The 13,164-nt window shown below is 47.7% G+C and overlaps 1 protein-coding gene across 1 annotated transcript in view; it reads right to left on the bottom strand.

Moving 5' to 3' along the window:
- TAPT1 (transmembrane anterior posterior transformation 1) overlaps positions 1-13,164 on the bottom strand; it is a 54,915-nt gene that overhangs the window by 25,676 nt on the left and 16,075 nt on the right. The window contains exon 3 of the mRNA XM_037045496.1: positions 5,262-5,380. Within this exon, the coding sequence (XP_036901391.1) occupies positions 5,262-5,380 (119 nt within the window). The remainder of the gene's footprint in view (positions 1-5,261; positions 5,381-13,164) is intronic.

Raw genomic sequence — 13,164 nt, 5'->3', positions numbered from 1 at the left:
CTTTACCGGCAGGTAAGGACAGGGAACCGCATTTTCTGCAGTGTACGTCCTCTCCCAAACGGCTATGCCTGCCTCGGCTGTTTTCATTATAACCAGTATTTGTTTGAACTGCTCTCAACTGGGCCAAGGAGACAGAAGGAAAAACCAGGGTTTACTCACCAGAAGGAGTCCCTGTGACACCACACTTGACATCACACTCCGTTCTACAAAGGAAGGGAGAGTGCTCCTCCCTTCGGTCCGACTCACGAGAGAGAGAGAGAGGAGGTTGTCACGTTGCTACGCTGTTTGGAGCAACACCACCTGACGTCACAAAGATCCTCTCGTGAAACAAACACACTGCTCTCTACAGATCAGCCTCGTGGACCAGCCCTGGTGACAGGAAACAACAGGCAGACTCGCTCCCCCAGAGAAAGTTACCAAGCTCTCCCTACACGTGCTCCAGGGCGGCATCAATCACTTGGGCCAGAATCAAGGCAGATGTCTAAAACGAGAAAAATCTGTGTGTATGTGTGTGCACAAAGTTAGTTTTGGGTACAACTATCTTGAAGGAAGTAAGGCGTATAGAGGAAATCCAATGGGTTAGGATGCTCTCAAGCACTTTCAATTCATAATTTTTCAGGTAGATAAGAGCTTTTCTATGAACTTAGCACTCAAGAGAAAAAAACACTGTAGCCTCTAAAAAAAAAGTCTAAGAAGCCTCACATAAAAGTTATACCTAAAAACCAGGGTGAGATCATAAAAAATCTGCTTGCATGTATTTTATTTGCTTTAGAGTAAAAGAAAAACACTCTGGCATTTATTACTTAAACCTACTCTATACTTACTACTGTCTGAAATGTTTTGAAAGTTTTCAAAACTAACTATCAGATGCTTGCACCAGATGGTATCGTTTCTCTCTGTAACTGCCCCCAATTTTTAACTCAGATGTGACTGAGAAGTCCAATACATGAAATGAAGTCACAAGTTCTAGGAGGAAAGCAGTCACAAAAATGCCAGGCAAATTAAAAATATTTATACAACTGGTTCCATAAAATGCCAGGCAAATTAAAAATATTTATACAACTGGTTCTTTATTCTGTAAGTAAATCTGGAGAAATTGAGTTTGATGCCTTTGTTGCCGTAACAAAATACCTTTATTCTTCCAAGAAACATGGATGCCTCATACGATGAATCAAAATTTAATGCTGATTTCCATGTCCTCATCATTTAAAAAATTATTCTAATTCAGAAAGTATCGGGAATGTTTTTCTAAGAAGACACTACCCTATCTGGGAAAAAGGGAAGAAACACCAGCTTGAATCTGCTTTGTAAGAGTCTGGGTGTGTTTCTTTATTTTAGTCTACAATAAGAAAATATCTGGGGCAAAGAATGTTTAAGATCGCTCACTCAGTAGGACTGGTTTTTTAACGCTGTTGTCTTGAGAGTGCTCAGGAGAGACGCAGACGACTTACGAAAGCAGCGCATCTCTTGCAGACAACACACTCAACTGCCAAGTCGAGCTAATTACCCTGCCAACACCTTAAAGTGAACAGTATTCCAGCAGCCAAAAGCTGGCGACAAAGGGGGGTTGTCCCTGAGGGGCCGCGGAATCACCCTGGTCCTCAGGCACTGGCCTCACTCAGCCTTGGGGAAGGGCAGAGAGCCCTCGTCTGCTGAGACCCAAGCAAAATCCCCAAACCCACAGCAAGTTTGCAGAAGGTTTAGAAACAGGTTCGAAGAATAAATTCCAAAGCAGAAAATACGGAAGGCTGCCAGTTCCCCAAAGTCTCTCCTGAATGCTGCCCCAGACAGAATTCTGCAGGGGGACGAGCGAAGGCACTAATCCCAGTCATGGAAAGGCCCTGCAGTGGAGGTGATGTGGACAAAACGGCACAAACAGGCCACAAGGAGGTGCCATTTTCATGTCAGCATCTGGATGCCTGTGCCTAGTCTCTCCTCTCCCCATTTTGGGGGAGGAACTTCAAGAACTAAGAGGCGAGGAGGAGAGTTAACATTTTTTTAATAGACTTTTATTTTAACAGAAAGGAGAGTAAGAAAAAGAAAGCAGAACATAATCAACTTCTTTGCTGGTTTCTTCCATTTCCACTCACCCCTCTGAGAAAACAGAGCCCGGTGGAAGGGAGGCGCAGGCCTGGCTGGCTGAGAGGAGGGAACCCCGCACCACAGGCAGACACGACCAGTGCCCGAGCTGCAAGGGCAGCAGGGAACACTGGAAGAGAAGCTCAAAGAAGGCAGAATTTGGCTCTTTCTGAATAATAATAAAACTCTGTAAAAGTAAAATGTATTTTTACATCCCTAAGGTATTTGCAAGTTCTTAGACAACATTAACAATAGCTTTGTTAATCTAATTTTCACATTACATTTTAAGTTTCAAATGTTTAAAATTTGGTGCTTATAAAAATAATGCTCAAAAAGGCACTGTTTTCTAACTTGCCCAAAGAAAACACACACTGCAACCCGAATTACCCAATGTTGCTAAAGCTCGGGAAGGCTAAAACGGCAGGTGGTATCTGTGGAATCTGGCCTGCGCATCGGCAGGGTGTTTAAAATCGCTGAAGCTCTGTTTAACAATTTTAACTGCATTTCACACTTTATATACAACACATATTTATTAGTGATGGCATAAAATGTCATTTTTTCAGCTGATTCAAATTGCAGAAAGAGCAAGAACTGTTTGCCCAGGGAACTGACTGGAGCCTTAAATGTAGGGAGTGACACGCTGCCCTCTAGTGTCATTTTAGCTATAAAACCCTGAAAACAGAAGTCTCAAATTTTGCTTTTAAATGTTACTGAAATTAGTTTAGATTGAGAAGTACATCGTAATGTACAAAAGAAACTAGCTTTACTTTATAAACTCAAACTGCCCTCAAGCACACAGGGGTCTTTACTTTACACACTGACCCTGTTCTAGAGCACACAGGGATCTTTACTTTCCACACTGACCTTGCCCTCAGCACACAGGGAAGGTTGGTCCAGAGACCATGAACCTCTCACAACAAAGCCAGTGGGAGGTGGACTGAGATTACCGGGCTCCCTGCAGAACCTCTTTTAATTTTCAGAACATATAAATGAAAGACTTCTCCAGTGGTACTTTGGTACCCTGCTTCCCCAGGTGACAAGGGACACGTAGAAATGACACAGTTTAGATGCCTGTCCAACAAAATGGGTCTTCAGACAAGAGCCTTAAAACAGGGGCCCTTGGGAAACCCCCAGTGCCCCTCGGAGAGCTCCACTGCGTGCTACCAGCCGCCCCAAGGAGAAACCCAGAAGGAGGGGCCTGGGGTTAAAGATCCTTGACGCTGCAGCTCATCATGACACCGGCCACACTGAACAGATTTCTTTAAAAGCTGTTCACTCCAAGATGGCTGAACCTCAATCTGCCTCATACTGCTGGTCAAAGAATAACTAGAAAGTAACCTAGCCCACGGCGTTGGCGTAAATCCCCTACACGCCATTCCTCATTTCACGTCGAGTCGCTTTCCCAGCCTCACCGCACACGAAGGTTCACATTCAGTAACGTTGTAGTGGCTTTTGTACAGAGCTCCCACAGTAATAAGGGAACCAGTACAGGAGGGCTGCCTTTGCTAACATCGAAGCCCCACGCTACAGACGTCTCAACTCAAGGCTTGTCAACAGGAACAAAACTCGTTAAAAAGTCTCCCAAAAGTGGAAAGGACGTACTCGAATACCTTAAAGTTGATGATAAACTCCTAAAAAGATTCTCCCATCTGCTTAACACATAATTAACAAAATATGCAACAATTCTCTCATTCTGAGAAAGACTAAAGAATAAAAAGTATCGCATATAACAATCACATGATACTAATTCTTGTCATTGTTTTACTGTGTAATCTTACCAAAAATGTCTACTCTTTCCCCAGTGTGATCGTTATGATCAATGAATTCTTCACACATACTGGACGAATTCCTTCCTCATCAGACTGAGTGAGGCTCATTTCTAAAGGAACTATGTGTGTTATTCACTGCTTACTAAATATCAAGTACATGCTCTTTTACTATTTTAAAAAAGAATCTCCATGATTTTAGTCGTCAAAAAACACCAACATATAATTCTGTATATTGACCAATGATTTTGTAACTCAGTTTCTATGATTTAGTTGTTGATAGTAACTTAATTAGGCATATTTTTAGCTATCATGGAATCGCCACCTACTTCATAGTGAAATGAAGTTGTACACACTGTCCATTTCTCCATTCTAGAGCTTTCTGGAAAGACGCATGTTCAGGAAAGTGACGCATGTTGGAAGAGCAACCCAGGCGACCACACGGAGAACTGCAGGGCACCGCTACAGGGAGTGACCACACAGAGTGGAGGTATGCTGATGAAACTATGCAAAGAAAGAAAACTGGACAACCCTAATCTCTTCTAAGTCGGGCCCGAGAGCATTGAGACTCGTGTTAAACTTCACATTTTCACATACAGTTCCTAATTCTGGTAGAGAAGAAAGGGAAGGAAATGAACACTTGTTCCTGTCTGCTGGGACCAGGCTGGCTGTTCTTTTTAACACCCTAATCTCTGTGGTAAAAGATGCGGAGCTCCCAATACCCCTTCTTACTGATGGGAAACAGGCTTGTTAGCAAGGTCACGTAGCTGCCCACAATTTGCCAGCTAACCAGTGCTGGGGTGGGTTGTCTGATGCTTCCCACTGGGACAATGGCCTTCGAGAGCGGTCCCCTCTCCCAAACAGAGGGAGTCTCACCTGTAATCAGTCACTATAGCTCCCCAGGCCACTAGCACAGCAATTCTCAGGAGGGGCGGAGGAGGAATGCTTGCAGTGTCGGCTCCCTAGGCGATTCTGAAACCCTTGCCCCCCACCTCCACACCTAGAACCCAGTCCTCAGTGCACAGAAGATGTCTAGGTGGCCACGGGCCTTCAAGAAAACAAAGGTGTAGGGTGAGGTAGCACCATGGCCGTGAAGCCGACTCTCGGGCCCAAGCCCTTTCTACTGTTCACATGCACCGCCTCCTGCACTGTTAACATTCGTTTACTGGCCAAACAAGCTTCTGGTTCAAAGCCATTCAGAACAGGAGTGTGGTATGCAAAGTACGAGTGTTACACAGACATACAATATTCATCAGAAAGATGAACTGCCTAGTTTATGCTTTAAAGACCAAAGTGTGAATGAAAGTGTACGAATTATCCCTATTCTGCAAAACCATGTGATCCATGTGATTACATAGTTTAACAACTACAAACAGTAAAAGGAACAAACCTTTACAGCAGTGACCTCACACTTACCTGAAGCCGTAGCAAGGCAGAGAGCAGAGCCTAGAGAGAGCCAGGAACACTCTCAGGGGAAGCAGGGTGAGCACGTACAGAAATGCATCCAGGCACAGAAAGATGCCAAAGACCATGAGCTGGGTGTTCAAAGGAGAGAAGAAAACAAAGCATAAATATTCTTTAAACATTTGTAGATGAAAATTTTTAAGAAGGAATTGCTAAATTTTGTATGAAATTCATTTTGCATAAGTTAGCCATGGGAAAAACAAGTAATAGTTCTCCTTGTGTACATACGCCGTATTTCAATGAAAAAAAAAACCCTTTTCCAAAGTGTAAGTCTGTGCTCCTCCCAGAGCCTCTGCTTTACCAGCCTCAGGAGTCAATTACAGAAGTCAATGGCTCCAAAGGCAAGTTGCCCTTGACCACAGCTACGAAAGATCTGACGTGGCTTTCTAAGTACTTTCTCAAACTTTAAAGATATTATAGACAATTTTTAGGTAAAACTTTTTAACTCTAGCTTCACTCCACATCCTTCCCATTTTGTAGCATTATACATTTTTACTCTTTAAATGTGGGACTATACGCTTCACAGGAGGGTGGAGTCTTTGATAACTGGAGAAGTGGCCACACCCAGCCTGCCCAGCCCTGCCACTGTAAGAGCAGTGACTTTCTGTGCGTCGAACACACAACACTCCACGCTCTCTCTGCCCTCACACAGAACACTTCATGTACCTTTCGTCAACACACTGTCCTACATAGATACATGAAAGAGTTTAAATCCACACTGTTGGCACAGAATTGCATCCCCTGCCTCAAGTTTGTAAGTTGAAGTCCTACTGCCCAGGACCTCAGAATGACTGTCTTTGCCGGGGTCTTTGCTGAGATCATTAAGTTAAAACGAATTCATTAGAGCAGGCGCAGATTTAGGATGCCTGGTGTCCTCATGAGAAGAGGAAACCTGGACGCCGAAGTGGACAGAGGATGACGCAAAGACACAGGGAGGAGACGGCTGGCTACAGGCCACGAAGAGAGGCCTCGGAAGACACCAGCCCTGCGGAGGCCGTGAGCTTCAGAGCTGCAATCTATGCCGCCCAGCCAGGGTGCTTTGCCACAGCAGTCCCCACAAACTAAAGCACACCTTGAAGAGAAAGGATGCATTTCATCAATGCTTCTTAGCACGTCTCAAAAATGTTTCTCATATATAACCACATGCAACTTTTTTACAACAAGCAAGACTCACGAAGCACAAAGAAAGCACAAAGCTAGACTCCTGTCAGTGCTGAGACTACACATTCTGGCCTTCTGTCCCTGACGGTCAGCGTGGCCATCCAGGCTGCCGCCAGCACAGCCAGCGCTCTGCACAGCTCCTCGTCTGCACACTTACAGGAGTGCTGCAGGGGACCGAGCACCGTCCACAGACCTCGAGTGGTCACCATTCACTACTGCCGGTCCCTGTCACCGAGGAGCCTCTCCTGTTTCACTGTGTGTGCACCAGGAAGCAGCATGCTGGGAGGTCTTTCTGGTGACCGGACACACGGAGACGAACAGGTTATTCGGTCACCCAACATCCACTCGGCTGCTCGTAGGACCCAAGTCACAGGCCCAGCCCACTGGGGTGGGGTTCCTGCCCTCAGCAAGCTTATTCAAACCTCAGCAGAGACGCTGGCACACAGACGAAGCAGGCCAAGGCAGCAGTAACAGTGCTGTGACAGATACAGGGACAAATGGCGGAGCCCTGGGCAGAAAATGGCCAACTCGGCCAGGAGACGCAGGGGAGCCCCCTATTAGAGGAGACCCTTAAGAACATCTGAGAAGGTGAGGACCACTGCCACACAGAGGGGGCGGCCTGGGCAGGGGAGGAAACTCTCCAGGGGAGGGAGCACGAGCCAGAGCACAGAAGACGGCATTGTGAAGATAACCTCTTCCTGCACAGCAGAAGCCCCGCCCCAGCCCCGGCTCAGAGGGAGTCACGTGAGCATTGTTTATGGTAAACAACGTAACTAAAGCCCCCTGGCCCTTGCCCTTAATTTTAATCCCGCTCAGTGGGCACACTGTCACCCTCTCACACTGCTTGCCGACTACCTACCAGACCACCTGGGGCTGTTGGCACTACAGACCTCAGCGTTAACTTGGAAGGGACACGGACTGAGACATAAAGAAACTGTGCTGGGGGAGAGAAACCACCTATGCACGGGAGAACACACGAGACGCAAGCAACAGAAACATCCCCAGCTTTGGGACTGCGGGGAGGGGACCTGCGTGTCACCCTTCTCACATGAGACTGTGCTCTTCTAAAGGCTGCAAACGAAAATACGAAAACTTCCCGAGGAAGTAAACACGATGCAATCCTGCAAACACCCATCCTTCCTGGAAGGAGGTGAATGTCGACCCAGCACATCTCACACACACGGCCACCCAGGGCTGTGCAGAGAACGTCTCCCCTGCTTGCGGTCCTCCAGGCCAGCAGGTGCACGCTTGCTGCGTAATCCTCCCACGGCTCTCCCAGGCGGTCAGCATGACCCCTACCGAACACCAGAGGAAACCTCCGCTCCGGAGGCTGAAGGCTTGCCCAGGATCTTACCCACTATTTTTACGAGGTAGGGGTGAACATAATTTTCTTTGTGCTACCTCGTCTTTTGCCAGTTTGCCTAATGTCATTAAAAATGCAGAAATAATAGGCATTTAATGACTCAAACTTAGAAAAGGCATGAGATTTTCACATACTAATATTTATTGCTATCTTTGAAAATGTGTTATTAAGAATTAAAAGCTGTGAGTATACATTACTAATGGGGATAATGTGTACTTTCGCACCAGTGGTTAATTTGCATGGCACCTTGATAAAACAGGCAATTACTATTTCCTTTTTATTTGGACAAGCAGTTCTCAAGCAACATCCGAAGAAAGGTCCCCGAAGTCTGCGAGGTGTGACTAGGAAGGAAGAAAGTGGTGTCACATGCCACTCTGTTTCCCTTTTGAGAAACACAAAAATCTCTTGTCCTCCTTCAAGTGACATTTGGAATTTCACAATACATAGAGCGGTGCGGTTAAAACTGAAGCAGCACAATGCTTTTGGAATCTATCCCATTAGCTGACATGGAGGCCTTGTGCCGCAGGTCCCTGTCACCCTCTGGGCCCGCCGCCCCAGAGCCCCTCCTCCAGGACCACCCAGCCCCACCCCACTTTGTGCATCTGCAGAACACGGGTCTCACTTGACGGGAGTCTTGCTTTTACGGGGTAGGCCGTACAATGCATACGCCAACTCTCTAAATTGGCCATTATATAAACAACAGAAAGCAGAAACCCTAACTATGGCAAAGAGCCAAAGAATGACACAAATACCTGAAGAAGAAATCATACACCAGGGTTCTGGGCATTTTCCATTTTCCTGTGAACGAAAGACCAAATGCTACACAAGGCTCTGTGTGAAAACTCTCCAAGACAAACACTCATTCTCCAATTTGTTCCTCCTCTTCTCTCAGACACGTAGTGTACGGCTCTAAAGTGGCAGAGACAGCTGAATAAAATATATATTCACTGTGTCAAGAAGATCAGGTAAAGTCTTGCAAAGCAGCTTAACACCAAAAGAAGAGGACCCCAATTCTGACCACAACCCACACTTAGAAATACACTTTACACTGCAATTCACTAGATACACACCTATACACACTCAACCCCCCAAAAAGTTTCGCTAAATTAATACTAACTTTTACTCCATAAAATACAGGCTGATATTTTCTATTTCCTTCTTCTCATCGCACTCACAACCCACTGAAGGGTGAGGCTACACTGTCTGAAGGCAGGGCCCAGGGCAGGCAGGCAGGCCTGCGGGTCCTGTCCCGCCTGGGGCAGCCACCAAAGGAAGAGAGGACCCTTCACAGGGGCTGCGAGGGCCTTTGCAGAAAGCGCCTGCCTTGGAAGCAGCGGGGAGGTCTTTGTGCAAAAATGCATGAAAACTGTAGAGTTACAAATTACAGCTATTCAATTAAAAACTCCTTTCAGAGCAGAGATTTATAAAAATTTACATGAAAAAATAATTATTTTAAAATAACCCTCTGCTTAATTAATAAGGCAGTTCTTGAGATTCTTCTTTGGAATAAAAAAAGTGTAAGTGGAAACCAAGGGCAGAAATGTTCACTGGCCTTTCTCCTCACGGGGAACTCGTCTGGGAGGGCTTCAGAACAAGTCTTCCACAGGTGCTGGGCACACGGCTGTGCTCTGGCCACTCACTGCTGTGCGTGGGCCTGTGGGCATGGCCTCAGGCCACCATCACCTCCATGCTGTAGAGACCCAGGGGCTTGCCCAAGTTCATGAGCAGAAGAAGCAGGGTCAGACTTCAGTGGGTCTGCAAAAGGCACGGCTTTGAAAACCAAAGCCCTATTCTCCTGATGCCACCTGCTACTCATCCTTCCGGCCTCGATCGTGCCACTGGACTTGGCACCGTATGTATTTAAAAACAACAGGCCTGGCTGGTGTAGCTCAGTGGATTGAGCCCGGGCCTGCGAACCAGATGATCGCGGTTTGATTCCTAGTCAGGGCACATGCTTGGGTTGCAGGCCAGTTTCCGGCAGGGGCCAGTTCCCTGTAGGGGATGCACGAGAAGCAACCATACATTGATGTTTCTGTCCTCTCTCCTTCCGTTCCCCTCTAAAAAGATAAATAAATACAATATTTAAAAAACACTCTTTTTAAAAAAACAACAAGGTAGCAAAGTTTTTAACATCTGAATTTCAGTGTTAAGAAAAGTACAAAATAGCAATAATTCTGTAACCCTGTGAGTCAACAAAAGATCACGTGCCAGTAAAAATGACCACAGCGGCTCTTGCCACATTCTCTTTGAACCTACTACTGCTCCTCCAAAGAAAGAAATAAAAATGCCAGCCCCTCTCTCTGAGAAATGGAGAAGGTTTCTTAACTTCTGAAGAATCTATGTTTACCTTTCTCACAAAAATCTCTGGCCCTCCTTTTAATGCCCTTTCAAATTTCAAAATAAACACCACTTATGGTTAAAACTGAGACAGTGCAAAGTGGTTCTGAGACGGGCCTCCCTGGCATCCACTCCCTGGCAATTCTGAATACCATCTTGCCACCAGAGAACCAAACGCTGCCTGCTAGTCGAGGACCCACTTGTCCAGAACCGCTGGTCTGGAAGGCCAGCTGGACAGGAGCGGCAAAGCAGGAGGGGGCATTTCTGGTCCTTCCCCTGGGCTCGCTTTCTGTAAAGCCTGGGTCCAGTGCTGTAAGAGCAGAGAGCATGTCTTGCTCAGTCCTACGACAAGAGGACAAAGGTTTGGGGGAAGGACACCTTTCCCAGGACTGACAGTCGAGTGACCTGGACACAGACCATGTGGTTAGTGCCTGACGAATGGCGCACCTGAGAAGCACTGGCCCAGAGAGTAGGTCTGTGCGTGGACAAGGGGGGGCGGATTGGGGATTGTGCACACAGGAGAGGGGGGCACGCAGTGGCAAAGATCTCCCCCACAGGAGGGAAGATGGGCACTAGGCTTTGCCAGGCACCGGGAGGAAGAACAGAACTCCAAACAGAGAGAGGAGTGTGTACAGGTGCAATGTAAGTGGAGGCTGCGTGGCCAGAAGATAATTGTGCAAGGGGCAGAAACCTCCCTCGGTGAATGGCTAAGGAGCGCAAATCTTTGTCTCACATGCCAGAAGTTCTCAACAAACTCACAGGCGGGGGTCTGTGATTAGAACAATGTCAAGGAGAATAGGTTACCAAGAGGAAAGCTTACAAGTGATTGGCTCTGAAAGCAATTACTGCAGATTCAAGGTCATCCCTATAATAAAATAATTGTCTTCACCTGAATTAAAAAATTCGTGTCCCCAGGAAGTCTACATTCCAGGAGAGAATGAACAAGGGGATCACCATGAGCCAGGTACTTTTGTGACAGGCAAGGTTACAAAAACATGTAACCATGGAAAAACAAGTAATTTTGATAAAAGGCTTGACAATAATTACAACTTATATTTAACACAAAGAATATATTTCTTAGAGGTAAATAAATAAACCAAATTGTAACATGTAGAAAGATTACTTGGGGCCCCCCAAAACCCTCTTTTCCTCTCACCTTCTGAGTTCTAGCTGGACTAATAATCAAGTTGACAGAAGCAGATGAACAGGAGAAAATATACAGCATTTATTACGAATGTACATGCTGGGAGGATTCCTGAGACATGAGACCAGAAACGTACTGGGAAGTTCATTCAGGTTTAGAGGCCAGTACAGACAGAGGAGGGAGGGGCAGGGGTCTGAGGGTTTAAATGAAAGGCATTTTACAGGTAGCCGAGGACAAGTGGAACACGTGTGTGAGGCCCACTCATGCTAGGCCACCCAGGACACCGGAGGTGGGGGGGGGGTGTCTAGCCCCCAGGGCCCTGCCTGCAGCCTCCCGACCCAGTGCTGCGGTGAGTGTGTCAGGGCTCCCCTCCTGGGGCAGGCCTTTCCACCTGACCCTCTTAGGCAGCAAAGGGGGAAGGTGAAAGGTTCTTTCTAAGGCTTTTGTTTCTTACTAATCAGTTAAAATCAATACCCCAAAAGGCACAGTTTTGAGGCAGCAAAATTCTGGCCCCGTTCCCTACGCACATGGGAAGGTGTTGAGATCGTCTTGCTTCTCTTAATTCCAATCCATGTTTGAATACTGTTATTTTGTAAACACTTGACCCACACGAATTCACTTAATCCTCCCAACGACCCTGGAGGCTGGGACCATTACATGCAAGGGGCAGGCAGGTTTGGGGTGCTCCCGCTGAGAGGCTGAAAGGGTGCAGGAGGCTGGCTGTGCTCTCGGGACCCCAGGGCACATCCGAGTCACAGTAAGGATCAGCGGTCTTAGCAACTCCTGCAGGCTACCATCCCAGGCACATACCTGCTGCTCAGGGCGTGACCAGTACGCACATCACGGCAGACTGGGAGTCAGCAGGGACGGTGGTTAAAAAGGACAAGAACAGAGTCTGAGTGACAGAAAACAACGGCTTGGCACAGCAAATGGAAAGAAAGAGGAAAGAGACTCAAGGCTGTTTCCAAGGCTAATGTGACAGAAACAGTCCCTGATTCAGAAAGGTAGCACAGCCCCATGGTGCCAAGTCCACAAACCGTCTTTCAAATGCACCGGTGAATGGGGCAGAGGCCTGAAGTCCCCACCGCTGGCCTGCGCTAGCACTATGTGGTCAGTTCCACACGCCCGGCAGGTAGCAGGACCTACACCAGGCCAGGGAGGCCCTGAACGCCAGGGCCACGCTCCCATCACCTCCAAGAGAACTTCCGGAAGGGCCTCCCGGTGCTGTGGCCAAACAGGCCCTGTACCCTGGCGTTGAGAAAGGTAAGACAGGTGCAGAAGGAACACGCACGCTGCTGTCACCACCTCTACGAGCAGGGGCAATGCGCCTGAGAGGGGCAGGAGCACACTCGGCAGGGCCGCTGGGACTCTGGGCGGCCTGCATCCCCTCACCTCCCTGCGGAGGTGCAGCAGACACGGGGGTCTGGTGCGTCACCGACGGGGGCTGCGGCACGAGAACTCCGAGGGACGGTGCCCCACACGCGTGTCAGCCGCTGCCAGCCTGTGTGGGCCCGAGGAAGCCGCTCTGTGAGCTTCCCAGTGAAGGCCCAGGGCGGTTCCACCCCACGAAAGGTGAACCGATGGCTGTGACAGCGCCCTCTGAACACAACAATCAAAAGGTTTCATGTGACACCTTGATTGAGCTCATTACTTTGAAAGGAACATTGTGAATTACATTTCCTAAACGCTACTCCCTCTGACCCTCTAATGAGAGAACTAAGCCCCTCCCCCATCATGGAACACCTCCCTGTCTGAGGTCTTCCCACTCGCCCCTCCCCACCCCGACCCTGCCCGTCCGAGACGACCTCGTCCCACTTGCTCATCTCAGAGGAAGCCACAGCCACAAGAGG

This window comes from Sturnira hondurensis, unplaced genomic scaffold, assembly GCF_014824575.4.
Source record: "Sturnira hondurensis isolate 20B ecotype Veracruz unplaced genomic scaffold, ASM1482457v3 Scaffold0000780, whole genome shotgun sequence".
NCBI lineage: Eukaryota > Metazoa > Chordata > Mammalia > Chiroptera > Phyllostomidae > Sturnira > Sturnira hondurensis.
Note: the sequence above shows the minus strand (reverse complement) of the source record. Positions and strands in the feature narration are given on the sequence as shown.